This window comes from Cryptomeria japonica, chromosome 6, assembly GCF_030272615.1.
Source record: "Cryptomeria japonica chromosome 6, Sugi_1.0, whole genome shotgun sequence".
NCBI classification, from domain to species: Eukaryota; Viridiplantae; Streptophyta; class Pinopsida; order Cupressales; family Cupressaceae; genus Cryptomeria; species Cryptomeria japonica.
Genome location: NC_081410.1, coordinates 372,084,454 through 372,101,704, shown reverse-complemented (window position 1 = coordinate 372,101,704; position 17,251 = coordinate 372,084,454). Strand labels below are relative to the sequence as shown.

At 44.4% G+C, this 17,251-nt stretch overlaps 1 protein-coding gene across 5 annotated transcripts in view; it reads right to left on the bottom strand.

Moving 5' to 3' along the window:
• Window positions 1-17,251, bottom strand: part of LOC131072219 (ribonuclease E/G-like protein, chloroplastic) — a 305,133-nt gene that overhangs the window by 136,489 nt on the left and 151,393 nt on the right. For all 5 annotated transcript variants that reach the window (XM_058008320.2, XM_058008319.2, XM_058008318.2 and 2 more), the window contains exon 9: window positions 10,654-10,726. In XM_058008320.2, coding sequence (XP_057864303.2) covers window positions 10,654-10,726 — 73 coding nt within the window. The remainder of the gene's footprint in view (window positions 1-10,653; window positions 10,727-17,251) is intronic.

The window sequence follows — 17,251 nt, the reverse complement described above, 5'->3', positions numbered from 1 at the left end:
AAAAGACCTTCTAGACTCTATGCCACAATTGAGGACTGCCATCCTCACCAATGTGCAAAGCATCGCAGCGTCGAGTGCACCACAGGTACGAGTTCCGGCCACCGCATCGTCGAGTGCACCACAGGTACGAGTTCCCGCCACCGCATCGTCGAGTGCACCACAGGTAGGGGTTCCCGCCACCCCTTCGAAGAGTACACCACAGGTGGAGGTTTCTGTCAGCCCTTCGACTGACCCGATGTTACTAGCCTTGAGCAGTGGTAGACACCCAGCTATGGTAGAAATGGGTATCCGTGGGACCATTCTGAAGGACACCATTGTGGACGGGGGATCTGGGGTGAATGTACTACCAGAAGAAACATGGAAGCGGCTGGGGAAGCCCACCCTGTGGCCACCCACATTCAACCTGGTGGGAGCGGACCAACACGACATTAAGCCACTCGGCCTGTTGATGGCCCAGCAAGTGACAATTGGTACGCAACCATTCTTGTTAGATTTCGTGGTTATTCCCTCGAAGAAGAAAGGCTATGACGCCATCCTGGGGAGAGCATGGTTGATCAACGCGAGGGTAAACCACAACTGGAAGAAAAATACACTTTCCATGGAGAAGGGAGGACGGAAATATACCATTGACCTACACACCCAAGATGTTGGCGAAGAGCTCGCCTCTTCCGACTCAGACTTAGAGGACTCTAATAAAGGGGAAGGGGGTCCCAATGAAAGCAAGGCCAAGAACGCGATGGAGCCGAACAATGAAGGGGTGCTCGAATTGGAGGGATGTTCTGAAGATGAGGTATGCTCACTTCACGGGCTCTTCCACTGGCAAATGGAGGATTATGAAATGTTCCAAAGCTACAGGCTCGAAGTAGAGGAACCAGAGCAACCAACAGAGGTGTACTTGCCGGAATACAAAGAATATTGGAAGGGAGACGCCCCAAACCTTGGCGACGTAGATAATCCGAAGAGTGTTGGGAACAATTGGAACCCTGTGTGGAAGACCGCAGTCTTCAAAATCTTTATTATTCTTCTTCTTCTTATGTACGGGAAGGAGGTCGTGGTCCCTGTAGAATTTGTGGTTCCAGGTCTTCCGATGGCCATTGAAAATAGACTGGCCACCAACGGTTACAAATTGAAACCCTACCACGCGAAGCGCGCAGGGGACCCGAGAGGCCGGACAGACACCCGAGAGCCCGGAGGGGGACCCGAGAGGATGGAAGGGGACTCGAGAGGTCGGGCAGGCGACTCGCCAGGGACAGGACCAAAACGGGAGACTCTCGGGCGAGGCAAACCGAGAAGGATGAAGGGCGATCCCAGAGACAGGGACTCAAGCCGAAGACTCTCTAGACAACTTTTTAAAAAAAATTAAAAATTTAAAAAAAAAAAAAAAGTGAAAAAAAACACCACCGTACGGGGCCGTACGGCAGATGACCGTACGGTTGGAAGAAAGAAAGAAAGAAATGTACGGTCGTATGACAGGTGACCGTACGATCAAAAATTTATTAAAAAAATTGAAAAAAATCGCACGGTCGTACGACAGCGACCGTACGGTCAAAAAAAAAGAAAGAAAGAAAAAGGGAAAATGGCCACCGTACGGTGGGACCAAGGTGACACCATCGTGCGGTGGAATCACCAACGGTGACACCACCGTGCGGCGGTCACACCGTCCGGTGGGCGCCACCGAAGGTTGTTGCCGAGACATGAACCCACCACCGCACACCGCACAGCCCGACCACCGCACAACATCGAACACCGCCGCACAGCAAGGGATAAAGGAGGAGGAAGACGCACCGCACGGCCTGACCACGCACCACACGGCCCGATCAACACCCACACCAACGCGCAGCAGCCGCAAAAGGAAAAAGAAAAAAAAAGAGACCAAGCCCGCACAATCCACATAGCCACGTAAGGGCAAAACGACCGCCACAGGTAGACCAAGCAGCCGCACGATTGGAGGTGCCAGTGCTGTTGTTGACCGTACAGGGAGGTTGTATGGCCGGGGTGCCATCGGGGACATTAAGTGCCAAAAAAAAAAAAAAAAAACGACAACGACCAGATTTAAAATGATTCACTGGAGTTTGAAGCCAGGATAGTGGAAATTCAGAGTGGAAAAGAAGGGTTTTTGGCATCTTAAAATATCACTGAAATGTTGTGTGCCATGGACTTTCGTATGGTTCTGAGGGTTGTAAATTGGTGTTGGCGGCAGGGGCGCTGCCCCCCGACCCCGCCTTGTACTGCGACAGGGAGCGCACTTGGGGCGCTGCCCCAGGACCCCGCGAGGGGCGCTGCCCCTCGACCCCGCTGGGGCGTTGCCCCAGACACCGCAAGGGGCGCTGCCCCTCGACCCCGCTGGGGGCGTTGCCCCTAGACCCCCAGTTTATTTTGAGCTACAGAAGACAACGGGAAGTGTTGTGGTTGTCCGTATTGTGAGAAAGAAGCCTGCAGCTAAGCATTGGCGGGGAAGCCATAAGCCGTAGAGGGAGACGGATTTGGAGGTTGGGAACAAACAGAGTTTGAGGGAAGGCATTGCAGGTCCGCGCAGTTGTATGACACTAGGGACTTATTCAGTTCAGTTTTTAGCCTTTGGGGAGTGTGATGGAGGATTTGAGGTGTCTCCTAGCATTTGTGCCAGCGGATTGTGGCCACCTCCAGGCATGACTGGTACGCTTTGAGGAACTCGGAGTATGTCTCGGCTGGACGTGAGGTTGCCTTGGTGGATGCACAGAGGGCTCGGGAGGAGCTGACCACCAGGTTGGAGGCAATAGTCGCGTGAGACTTAGTTCAGCGTACCCAGGAGTTGGATGCCGGGAGAGCAGCACGGGTGGCTATCGAGGACAAATTGGCTAGGGAGACAGTATCAATTGAGTAGCAATTGGTGGAAGCTGAGACTGAAAAACGTGTTTTGCAGACAAGTTTGGGTTAGCCACAGGAGGACTGTGATGGCAAAGAAAGCAATATTGGTGAATTCCGCACTTGAGCATCGGATGGTAGCAGAAAAGGGTTTTCAGGCGAGGACGCAACAAGTGTATAAGATCCGGGCCCGACTGGCGTCAGTAGTTCCTGCCGTTCATCTCTATTTTGTATTAAGTCATCGGAGTCGACTTCTTTTCTTGGGGGGGATGATGTTGTCGGGAATAATCATTATGTTATGTTGTTATATTATGTTTATGTCGTCGTCGGTAATAATGAGTTACGGCGGTCAGTTAGTTAGCCGACGGGTAGGTAGTTGGAGTTGCGATGGTTGTGTCGCACCCCTTCGGGTATTATATATTGTGTACCTTTTCTTTGAAGTATGATCATGTTAGTCGTGTCAGATGTAATGTTATAATCACTTATTGTACATGGACTGTGGAATTAATATAGAGGCTGGTTATTTAATATATTTCCATTATGTTCTGTGCATTTACGTTCTGCATTTAACCGTTTACCTGAGAGGGCAAACAACTTCCGCATGTTTGTATGTGGTTGCACGATTCGGAGATAAAAATGAAGACTCAGAACGATACTTCAGGAATGAAGAGGAACAACAGTGGGGATGAGGACACCGACCAGGAACCAAACAAAAAATGGAAGGAAAACAGGACGTGTAACAAGGGAAAGGCGAAGAAGAAGTATAGCACCTGACCAACAAAGAGAAAACGAAGGCGGCAGAAAGATCATTCAACAACGGTGGTAGACACAATAAACTCGCCAGTGGACCCCAAAAGATCATTTAAACTACACAACCTAACCAAGCGATACCTTGGTAAACTGAAGGTATGGGGAATTACATTTAAAAAGCATTGTCAAATAAAAGAAATAAAACAATTGTTGGGGGTATTAAAAGTTAGGGAAGGGAAATATATGGAGAGGAGGAAAAGGTCAGGGTCAGCAAGTAATAAAAAATTAAAATGCCAGGCAAAAATAAGGGAAATAAGCAAGGAAAAAATACGATTGGTAAAAAGGCAATTATTTTGTAAAAAATTAATAAAGTATTTGAGCCTAACCCTAACCCTGAAAAGAGCGAATGATTATAAAAACTCCCCAGAGGGTCACTTTTACACAACACACAGGAAAGATTGGACGAGTAACAGCAGAAGGGGCAAGAAACAGGAAGCAGGTGCAGCAAAGGAGAATTCGTACGGCGTACGGATTAGAACCACCAGGACCGGACGAGGTAAACCGTACAGCGTGACAGGTAAGTCGTCCGGCGTGGCAAGTAAACCGTACGGCATAGCAGGTGAAGCATACGGAGCGGCCGTACGATCATCGTCGTACTATCAGATCATACGACCCACACGAACGTACCTAGAGGTGCATCCGTACGGCAGGTTAGTACGACATCAGGAACACCCGTACGGAAGGGAGGTGTCGTACAACAGGCAGAACATGAAACTGAGAAGTCGTACGAGGAGAAGGGGTCGTACGACAAAGATATTCAGTACCTGCACGACCGTACGGGCAAGACAGGTACGAACGGCAAAGGAAAAAACATTGTACGAAGGAAATCAAGTACTGTACTGTCAACGTACGGCATTGAAAACAAAGGACAGTGTGATCCGTACGGTGTACCGTACAGCTGTGCTACAGGAGGAGTTCCTTGCCATCCATACGGGGCTGAATAAAGAATTGGCGTGCATCAGGCAAGTCGTACGGACGGGGAAGGAAGGTTTAAAAGCCCGTCAATACATTGGAGAAGTGGCAATTGATGTAATGGTTCGTACCAATTGGCGAGCCACACTGTCGAACAATTATAATAACGACCGAGGACGGGATAAAGGCAAGAAAACAGAGCAAAGCATTTACAGTACAGCCATGACTGCCACAGAGCCGGCCAACAACAGCAAGAAGGTCAGAACTAGGCCAAAGGTTCAAAAGGATTCAGAGGGAATCACGGCAAAGAATGTAGCATTTGAGAGCGTTACCGGTGAATGTCATACCAAGTGGGAAGAAACCCCTTCGGACCATGTAATAAAGGATTCTCTTAGGAAGGCCCAGGTAGACCACGCCATCCAAATGCCCACATTCAGCATCAAGGATTTTGAGCCAGTTCTGCGGACCATGGTGTCCGGATACAACCCGCAGGAACGAGCTTCCATCATTCAGTTCCAGGGGTCCATGGTGCGAGTTTCTTTTAAACAAGAGGACTTCAGGAGGGTATTTGGTATACCCGAGAAGGGGGCATCCGCGGCCAAACCAACCAAAAAATTCACCAAGGAAAAGAAGAAATGGTTGATGGATTTGGTGTGCAGGGACGATCTCACAGAGGAACAGTGGAAGAGTGCCTGAACTGACGGCAGGGGGGTGAAGCGTGCGTTTATCACTTTCTCAAAATAGAACACAAGACATTCTACATGTGCCATCATACCATCAGCTTGTTCCTGGACACCGTACGCCTACAAGTACCACCAGAAATGTGGGGAACCTTCGAACTGCACGGACGGGTGGAACCAAATAAACCTACTATGTACTACTATACCCATCGGGACACACTAGGTGACACCGTGCAGCCGACCAAAAAGAGAAGAAAGTTGGACGCATCCATAGAGGTCGAAGATGTCAACAGCGCAGAGGAGTCGGAGGAGGAAGTGGAAGAGACTGAGGAGCAGGAAAGTGGTGATGAGGGGTTCCATATGGCAGGACACACAGCTGCAGAGGATGAAGGGGAAGCAGAGTCACAGCAGCAGGAAGAGGAGGAAGAGGAGGATTAGCACAGAGGGTTACGGGCACAATGGAAGAGTACGAGGGTAAAGTTCACAGCTCCAAAATTATCCTCGGCACACTTGGTACCATAGGAAGCGCTTACCGTGGCCAGCCCTGTGGGGGACATACGACCAGTAGGCGTGTTGTTCCGAAAAATCAACGAAGGGGAACCACCAGCACAATTGCGGGTATCATTACCACAAATCAGCTTGGCTGTACTTGCAATAGAAGCCATGGAGGGTACCAGTACGGTAGACCAGGCAGTTGCAAGAAAGGTTGTACCAAGAAAAGACATAACAGCAGAGCAGGGAATTGGTATGGCAGACTCAGGTTCTGCTACGGCAGACATTGGTACGGTACCAGCAAGTACTAGCACAACATCACCAAGTACTTGTACTGTACCAGCATGTACTGGTACGATACCAGCGGGTACTGGTACTGTGTCAGCGGTACTAGTACGGTTCCAATAGGTACTGGTACAGCCCCAGCAAGTACTGGTATGGCTTCAGCATGTACTAGTACGGCTTCAGCATGTACTTATACGGCTTCACCAGGTACTAGTATGGTCCCGGCAGGTACTGGTAGGGCTCCAGTAGGGAAGGAGGAGGTAGGGAATATATCGATGGCTGGGGATAGCCTAGAGGCATTGGCAGCACTGGAGACACTCACGGATGAAGATATAGATGCCTTGTTAGACGGATGGTTGGGGCAGTTCGCACTCACTCCGCACCTTCCCCCCTCCTCCGCACCGCACAGCATGGCCATTGGGGCGCACCTGACACCGGACAAAACTATTACTATCACAAACCAGGATGTGGGGATGTCTGTTGATAGAGAGCATTAGGCCCCAAGAAGTGGCGGGCAGGACCAAAAGAGCAACTATGAGGGGGAAAGTGGGCCAGAAGGATCACTGGCAAGACTCCACCTCACTCCACCAGATCCGAGTGATCCAACAAGCTCACTCCAGCGATTCCTTGGAGAACTGCAGGGGCTCTCCGATGTTGCATGGGGAATGGCAGAGTTGACTAGGCGGATGGAGGTCGGTAACTCCGTCGACGCTACGCAACTGTGTCACTTCATGACTACTGGGTGTGCAGATGAGTTTGCATGCCACTTTGAGCAGCAAGGGTGGTCGGACCATAGTACACCAGAAATGGTTCAAGAATGAACTCACAGGCACCTAGTGGGAGGCAAGGGTACTTTGGGCACCACCTTCCGCAACATGGAGGGGGCCTTCCGAGATGTGTATTTGCGGATGCGGCGGCACCAAATAGAGCAGGAGGCCCAACGACTGTATATAACAAACTGGAGAAGGAAGGGGAGAAGCATGCACAGTTGGCTACAGTAGAAAGGAACCTGCAGAATGAGTTGGAAATGAAGATGACCACCTATGAGGCCCGTTGTAGCATGCAGAAGAAGGAAGTGCAAGTACTGGCAGCCAAGGTGGCAGAGCTCACCTCACAGATAGAGCAAAAAGATAAGAAACTGTTGGAAGTTGCCCACATGGTAAAGAAGGCATGGGATTGGCAGCTGCTGGCAGAAAAGAACCTAAGACTTCACACTAGACAACAACCTTCTTCTCCTGCCACTACAGGGACGCCTCCTCCCTCTTCTCGGTCCTAGTTTATGTTTTACATTTCAGCTCTTATTGTCTTAGTCATCTAGGGGGGCTAATGTTAGGGGTAAATAACTTATGTTAGTAAGAATAATAATTATAATTGTGTTTATGTTGTGTTTATGGTTATGTTGCATCGTCGAGAGGTTCCCGTCGGGTAGTTGGGAGTTGGTGACAGTTGGCAACTTGGCCAACCGTCGAGTCTATATATTGTTTGGATGGAACCTCGGCAGGGGAGATTATGTATGGATATATTTTGGACAATACAATAAAGATATAACTCTTGTGGTCTAATTGTTATCATTGTTACTTATGTTGTGATATATGACACTTTTGTTACATGAATAATTGGTACGTGTGGGAAATACTGTGTTATCTGTGAATTGTACTAACCTCACATCAAGGGCTAAACAACTGTCAATGAAGAGTGCATTGCAAAGCTAAAGGCAAAGCACAAGGATACCCACCATCACCAAACAACAAGTTGAAGTTCACTAGCAAGATTGAAGACTAGTGATCAAACTCAGAATGCAACAGAAGTATGCAGATTCAGAAATGCACAGTTGAAAATATCAGAAAATAAGTTTCTAAAACTGAATTGTTTTAATGTAAACAACTACCTATTGGCCCCATTAATGCATTTAAACAAGAGGGTACATAGGTCAGTTATTCCTCAGCTACTTGATTGACCAAATTGATGTAGAACAGTGGCCAGTACCTGAGGAAGTGGTTGAAAGTGGCACCTGGGAACTTATAAGAAGTTAATTGGTATGGCCTAGAGCTGCCAGGCTTCTAGAAGGAAGATCTCAACCATTCGAGGCAGTCAATCCTGGCCCTTGATCTGAAATGTAAAAATCTTTAAAAGGCCAGTGCCTCTCTTGGTAAAGGGTTAGATTCTAGATTTTTTGGATTGGTTAGATTTTTAAGAATTAGATTTTTTGAGTTAGATATCCAACAAGTTAGAAGTAGTTGTAGTTAGCAAATTAAGAGTAGAATAGGACTGCTATAAGAAATTGTTGTAATGGCTGTTGAAATCAATAAATGAACATCGAAGTATGGTGTTTGTTATTTTGTTTTCTTTTGTTTGCATGGTTTCCCTTCAGCTGGTTAAGTAGAGTTCAGTGATTTTAATGGCGAAATGTGGAGGGGTATTTGATTTGATTTTCAGGTTCATACCATTGGTGACAAACAGATTGTGGGCCACCATGTATGGTTAGTTTGAACCCAGGACTGTGCTTAGTTCAACTGTAGGTATTTGTCTTGGGCTACGCCAGAATTGGGTGCCTAAATGAGTAACTCCAGTCTCAAAACCCATCATTCCCTTGGAGCTCGCACTATCCCTATGAAGTTGTGAGTATATCTCTGGCGAAGCAGGGGTTAGTTTATGGATATATGTCTACCCGCAACACCAGTCGTTACTACCACTATACTTAGGATCCCTGTACCCTTCTCTATTGTTATTTATTTCCCCAGTCTAAGAACCACAACATCGTCGGATGCAAACCAGCTTGTTATAAACGTAAGGCCCCTTTGTGTTCACCAACAAAACACATCAAACCGTTGAGCTATCCCGCAGTCAAGACCTGACAATTTGAACATTGAGGTTGTTCCCTTCGATCATCTAAGAGGCATTAGGGATTTCCTTATTCAAGAGGGGATAGGATACTTAGCATTCTATTTTGTGTTGACTGGAGAGAGTCGAAGTACGACTTTCGCCACATCAACAGAACCCTCTGTGTCAAAGATCAGCTCTACAAACTGAGGTCAATACCATAACTTGCAAGCAAGGTTAGCAAGAGATGGGTGTACTTGGAGACTCCGGTAACTGTTACTGGTACCGGTATAGCTAATTTTGAAAAATCTGGTTTTCCAATTTATTTAAAATAATTTAATATTTTTTTAGAAAATAACATGACATTAAACTTTGAAAACACGAATGTTTACACACACACACACATATTTATATACTTTTTCAATTATTAGGGTTAGATAATAACATGGAATAATCTTAAATCAATATATAGACTGTATCTATATCACTCCCTACTATTCAAACACATTAGGGTTTGGAGGAAGAAGCATGATAGACCCACTTGAAGCCATCCCTGCTGTAATAGCCCTCCCTAATCTGCTGGGTGTATGAACTCAGAATTGAATTGGTATTTCATCAAACAGTTGGCTTACAAGACTGAATCTAATCTGACTGAAGGGTTTTCCTGAAGTTTTGCTGATCCTGTTGCGTCTTATTGTTTTTTCAAGACAATACTCCATACACACAGAAGTTGTGCAAATGCCAAATTTGATCCAAGAGTAATTTTAATTAATAGAAATAAGAAATAGAAGTTCATATAGAAGTAATTTTAATTAATTCAGCATCTTTGCACCCTCACTATGGAACTTTTTTAATACTCATCCCATAATGGGCTTTAGTAATATATTGGTCCAGTTCATTCTTCTATAAATGCATCCATGTACATGTTGCTAGCATTAAGTTTTTTTGGCTAACTGAATGTACCACAAGCTAATTAATGCCTATGAACACTGTGAATCATCTCACATCTTGGTGCTAAAACATGCGTATGCTAACATTGCACAATGTATGTTTTTCCTCTCCCAAAAACAAATCAAACTCTAGATGAAACTGATCTTGCTATCTTGAAATTCAGTTGGATGCAAAAGACGAAAACAGTTTCCATAAGGGAATGATTTCACCAAGTTTCATCCTACAACACTAATTTTTTGCACAACAAAATCTTCCTTGTGCATCTTCCTATCAGCATGGTCTTTCTTAAAACTGTTCTTACAACCTGCTGGTATCCAGCATAATACCACAAGCTCAATATAGATTTAACAAGTTCGGCATCAAATGAAAATTCATAATATTTATGCATAACCCCATGTGTCTGCATGCATTAAATGGCCTCCCTACACTCCCACCCAGCCCCCACAGCCCACACTTTAATCAGGAAAGGAAATTATACATCTTTATAGTTTATGTAGAGTAGTTTTTATTTTTGATTCTTAATTCATGTAATAAGATAAGATGTTTAGAAAAATGAAAGAATGCGAGTGGCCCCTAACAACATCTGACAATATCTGTTACATGTAATCTTAAACAAAAGCAAAGAAAGATAAGTATCATAGTTCATGTTAATAAATACCACCACAATTATGCCACCCCTTAAAGCCAGCTCTCTAAAAAAAAATTAAAGGGTTATCAAATTCAAGTGTGCCGGTACTTTCTCAACATACATATAGGGGACAATCAATTACAACATTAAAAGCATGTGAGTGGCTCCTATCAACATCCAACCCCATCTGAGATTCATAATTCTCAACATGGTAGAGGAAAGAAAACTTACCCTCATCCTTCATGTCAATAAAGTCCACCACAATGATGCCACCTATATCCCTTAAACGCAACTCCCTGGCAATCTGAAACCCACCACTGCTGAAGTCAATGTTGCATACAAGGAGGAAGTGATATGTATAAATTTAAAAATAGTAAAAAATGAAGCAAGTTCCAAGACAGTTAAAGAAAACAGAAAATTGTTGCAGTTGTAAGTATTTTTGTAAAGAAGTTGCAAAAAGAAGAAAACAGAGGTTATTAGCTACATGTGCATCACATTTCCAATCTCTATAACTGCAACAAAAAGTATAAAATCATAAAAACTACTGAACATTCAAAACCATCACAAGTACAGTAACAACTACTCATAATCACACCATAAAATATGGAAATTAATAAGTAAACATAGTCCAGAGTCAAAGGAGTCAAATATTCGACTGATTTTTTTTGTTCTTACCACATCTAAAATGATTCTACACTCATTGCAATATATACAAGTTCATTAACCATACTTTGGCATAACCATAAAATGCAAACATTCTACATTACAGTTACAAGCACACACGTCATGAATCCCACTCAAAATTCACAAGAGAAGAATAAGCAATATATGAGAGTTATCTACTCTTTCAATCAGTAGGTCACAAAATCAGTAATATATTAACACTTGCATTACAAAACGTCCTCCATTTCTTATCCATAACCTGAAGCATAAGAGAGAGAGAACATCATCAAGGTGATATCCACCCTACCGCAAAGCATTAGCTTCCCCATGCTACCCTACAAGAGAAGCCCGACTCATCACAAAGGATCTAGCAATATGTACCAACAAGCATGATGGAATCTAGTTCACTACATCAATCACTGTCAAGCTAGCATATCTGTATGTTCATGCAACACATATCTATGCACTCATCCATTAAACACATTCATATGGAAGCCAATGTAAATCAGTCTAGTTAATGTACTCATGGTTGTGAATCAATGATAATCAATGTTTACAACATAAAATGTCCCAATCATCTCACTGTGATATTTGGGCACTGTGATATTTGGGAGTTCAATAGGATAGATTTTATGATGTTTAGCTTAGATAATTTATTTTCAAACAAAAAATATCTATCGATTAGTCCACCAAATAGGAATAGTTAATAGATGATTAGTCCATAAAGTAAGCTAATCTACATCATAAATACACTTCCACAACTACACTCAATATTGAGTGATGCAAAGGATCTTACTTCCTCCTCTTGACTTAATTGGTCATAAGTTATGATCCAATAAACATGAAGGCGATCCCGTGAAGGATTGTAACCTAATTAACAAGGATTGTAACCTAATTAACAATAAATTCATGTGATTGCAACTTTTAAATCAATTATCAATTTCCAACTTGCAAAATTGCAGTTAAAAGGGACAGCATTCAAATGTTTATAACTTCTTCATTACACAATCAAATTTTAAACTTCAACATGTTCTACAAAGGTGAAGGAGCGGACAACAATACCAAAAAAAAAAATTGCAAGATTCTTAAACAAATGGAGTAGTTCTCTCTGCACTTCAGCTCACTAGTTTCTACTCAGAATCAGCAGTTTACAGAAGACAATCTAAATATTTGTATATACTTTTGAAAGGATTTTCTAAGTATGTCCAATTAATTTCAGTGACCTTTAACTTTGCCCAACTGGCTGTAGAATAATGTATATTGTTTGTTCAAAGATATTATCTTCTCTAATGATGCTTGAAAACAATGCAACTCGGCTATTAAGTTTATCAGCTAGATCCCATCCTCCTGTTTACAAATCTTATTTTCCAGCTTAGGAGTTACAGTTTCTAGGATATTAGTAGTAGCTAAGAAGGTAAGGGATTCCACTATGTCCTCGTTTAATTTTTTCTTAAGCTCTAGAATTTATTCTCTTAAATGTCCCCTTTCAACGAAAAGTTGTTCCAGCTATTCTCATTTTTTTTTTGTTTTAATTAATTTCAAGACTGAAGCATACTGCCATTGCTTGGCCTTCTCTACAAGATACAATCTTATTAAATCTGGCCAACTGTATTTCATTCATTCAAAAAATGTTTTTCATCATTATGTAGGTCTTCCTTTGAAAGTTGTGAGTTGGATTATATTTTCCAAAAGTTCATAAGAGTCAGTTACATCCTCCAATGTAATACTTAAATGACAATTGGGCTTCTGTATTGGATAACCGCATCCCTGAGCTCTACGTCGAAATCTTTTGAAAATAGGACCTTCATTCACTTCAGCCATAAGGACAAATAAAGAGCCCTTATCTATATCCATATTGTGATATGCATTTGCGTCTGCAGAACAAAGTACTTTTAATATGGGATAACATGCTCTATGAGGCATCCAATTCAGTATCGAAGGTGCCTCCATATAGGTAAAACCACGAAGTTGATGAGCTACTCTATGTGCTTTATTCGAAGACATACGTACATGTTTAGCTACAGCTCGTATTTTTCTAGTTGAAGCCCTATTTATAAATTTCATCTTCATCCTCCACAAAAGAAAAAACAGAGAGAAACGATAAAAAGTTATCATTGTAAATAGTATACACTGAGGCACCTAAGAAGCCCTCCAAAAAGAAACCAGAAACACCAAGAGCAACAAGAAAATAGGCTGCCACGAAGCCAAAGCCAAGGCCAGACAGACCCACAATAACCACCAAACTAGATAGCCCATGAGATAAGATTCCAATAAAAATAGGGTCCCTAGTGTAAGGGGCTACTGTCACGAGGAGGTCAATGGTCTTCTAGGGTGTAAGTCCCCATCCGATTCTCAGCAGGTGGAAGTTGTGGTGATTGACAATCGATTAATGCCAAGCTACAATTGTTTGGGAACTGGACGAAAAACTTATATAGGGGGAAGCAGAGTGCCCCGCCGTTCACAAGAGAATGCTTCTACAGTGTGCTTTACATCCTACAGGCGAAGGTTCATCGTGGAGAAATCCAAGGAGGACCAAAACAACATTCCAGCGAGCAAAGGTGTTTAGAGTGATTGCAGTGCAGTGGTGTGAGTAGAAGCAACAGAGAAAGCAGTGTGACTTGGAGTCCCCGTTCAAGGAGGGGGCTTGGGTCTTGTACTGGGTAAGTCATCGTCGACTCACGAGAGAGTCCGTGGTGCGCCAGATTGAGTTCCAAAGGAGACAGGGTCTTTGAGGATTTGGAGTCTACGTGAGAAGCTACAGCCAGGGGCGAGGTGCAGTGTGATCAGTACCAGTGTTTCAAGACTAGGCATGAATCCAGGGGCGAGAACTTGTAATCGGGTGCTTTGGGAAGTACTCGGGGTAGTGACCAACAACATAGTTGGAATTGATTGTAGACCGAGCCAGGGGCCATTTCTTCATATCAATAAAGCTATCTATTTGCCCCAGCATTGTGTTCATTGTGTAAAGATTTCCGCTGTGCAAGATTGTGCGTTGCTGTGCAAGTGTGTGTGCAAGTTCTGGAGCTTGGGAGTGCTAATAGGAGTAGCTGAGGTCTTGGAAGTGCTTGGATCTCACGGACAAGTACCCAGAAGATTGTTGGTGCCAAGAAGGTCAATCTAGCCCCGTGACAATTGGTATCAGAGCACAAGGTTTTGATACCCCCAAGCTAGCACACTCAGTGAGTTCAGTTTTTCAACAGTCATGGCAAGGGGCAGGGATGCTGACAGGGAGTCAGAAGGAGAGAAGGGCTCATCCCGTGGTCATGTAAATGAAAGAAGTGCAACCTTGAAGACTGAGGATAGGCTTAATGACCTAAGCAACCATTTGGAGTCTTTGGAAGACGCGGTTCTGCCGAAGCGCATGGACACTGCAAAAGGACGATTAGACTTAGCTGAAGGAGATATCAAGGATCTCCAGGTTTTGTATGGCCAAGAACAGATAGAGAGAGAAAAGATCGAAGATGAGTTGAAGAAGGCACTCCTAGAGATCGAATTTGTCAAAAGTTGTGTCTCTCAGGCAGGGATTGCCAAGGGTTTCGCCACCTAAAAAGTATGAGGGTGACCGAGATGACAAAGGTGATGGAGAATTTCTTCTTTGACATGGGAAGGTACCTGAAATCCATGAGGGGATTGACGGACAAAGAAAAAGTGGAGATGGCCACAGGATTCCTCATTGGAGCAGCTAAGCTTTGGTGGAGGGACAGACTTTAGGATACAGAGGCTGGCAAGCCGGTAGTCAAGGTAGACACATGGAAAGAGTTGCGGGATGCACTTAAGGAGCAGTTCAAGCAAGAGAATGCAGGTTGGACCTCCTTCAAACAGGTTTCAGACTTGAGGCAAACAGGGAAGATCAAAGATTACATCAAAGCTTTCCGGGTTCTTATGTTGGAATTTCCAAATATGGACCAAGATCTTAAGTTATATCACTTCTTGAAAGGTCTGGCTCCATGGGCTCAGAATGAGCTCCAAAAGCTGAAGGTCCCAAATGTCGAAGAGGCCATTTCAGTCGTGGATCGGCTGGTTGACTACAAGGATTTGCCGAAGGCACAGGGTGCTACAAGTGGATCCAACCCCCCGAGGAAGGACAAGAAACAGTTCCAATCCAAGGATGAAGGAAAGTCTAAGGGGAAGGGGGATTCTTCAAGCAGTAAACAGAGTGGGACAGGAAAGTCCTCAAATAGAAAAGGTTCAAGTAAGGGTTCGAAAGACACCGGGTCAAAGAATGACAGGAGAGGGTGTGGGTGCTTCATTTGTAGTAGCTCAGAACATTGAGCAAGAGAAAGTCTGCAGCGACAGAGGTTGAACTCTACACAGATGGCAGCAGACCGGGATGGTCAGATTGCAGTGATGGGTGTGAACCAGCGTTTGAGTGCAGTCAATGCCACCGAGTAGCCTGAGGCCATGGCTGTCGAACCTGAGAACTGAAACAAGTTGTGTTATGTGGAGGCCCAGATGAGTGGGAAGTACACAGTGGCTATGGTGGACTCAGGAGCCACTCACAACTTTATCTCTGTCGGGAGAGCTCGAGATCTGGGGTTGAAGGTGCAAGCGGATGCATGCTCTTTCAAGGCGGTGAATTCCCCATTCAAGAAGATACATGGTATAGTCCGAGACATACAACTGAAAGTCGGCTCGTGGCAAGGTCGCATGGAACTGATAGTGATCGAGATGGATGATTTTGAGTTGATATTGGGTTAGGAGTTCTTGAAGATCGGCAATGATGCGATAATTCCTCACCTGGATTCGTTGGTGTTTTTGGATCCTAAGCAGACATGCATGGTGAAGATGACAGAGGCGATAATCCGGGAAGGCTCTGATGGTTTCAACATTGGGAATGAAAAAGGCAGCTGAGAAGCATGACAAGGAACCGATGTTTCTAGCAGCGCTACTTGGCGGTTGGGATGAACTAGAGGATGTGTAGGAGACACCCATTCCACCTGTAGTAGAGGAAGTCATTTTGGAGTTTGAGGACACAATACCAATCAAGCTACCTGCTCAACTTCCAACGAGAAGAACTGTAGATCACAAGATAGAAATGGTACTAGGGGCGAAGCCACCCGCACAAGCTCTGTACAGGTTATCTGGTCCAGAGATGGTAGAACTAAAGAGGCAGTTAGAGGAGTTGCTTGAGGCGGGTTACATCAAGCCATCTCGTTCTCCGTATGGGGCGCTCGTGTTGTTTCAAAAGAAGAAAGATGGAAGATTGACGTTATGTATCGACTTCAAGGCCCTAAACAAGTTAACCATCAAGAACAAGTATCCCCTACCTCTTATTGTTGACTGTTTTGACTATTTGTCTGGGGCAAAGGTCTTCAGCAATTTTGATCTTAAGCAGGGATACTATCAAGTGAGGATTGCAACGGGAGATGAGGAGAAGGTTGCATGTGTGACCAGTTATGGGTCATACGAGTTCATGGTAATGCAATTCGGGCTATGCAACGTACCAGCAACATTTTGTACACTCATGAACGATGTGTTCGACCTCAGTTGGATAAGTTTGTGGTAGTGTATTTGGATGATATATTGGTTTACAGCAAGAACATGGAGGAGCACAAGCAACACTTGGCAGAGGTATTTTAGTTGCTCTGGGAGCACAAGCTTTTTGTCAAGAAGGAGAAATGTGCGTTTTCTCAGGAAGAGGTGCACTTCTTGGGGCATATCATTGGGAAAGGATTCATTCGTCTAGATCCAAAGAAGCTGATAGCAATCCGAGATTGGGAACCCTTGCAGAATGTACATGAAGTGAGGTCGTTTCTTGGTCTGGCGAATTACTACAGGAGGTTTGTTGAAGGGTTTTCCAAATGTGTTGCGCCCTTAACAAAACTTCTAAAGAAGGAACGAAAGTGGAAGTGGTTAGACAAGTGTCAGACAGCCTTTGAGACACTCAAGGAGAGACTCACATCGGTGCAAGTGTTGTTGCCTGATTTCACAAGGCCATTCGAGGTTCAAAGCGATGCTTCGGACTTTGCTGTTGGAGGGGTGTTGAAACAAGATGGACATCCAGTGGCTTATGAGTCGAGAAAGTCGCAGGATAGGGAGAGGAATTACCCTGCCCATGAGAAGAAAATGATTGGGATTGTTCATTGTCTTTGAACTTGGAGGCACCATCTCTTGGGGACGCAATTTGTGTTAGACATAATGTGCCACTGAGAGGGGGGTGAATCAG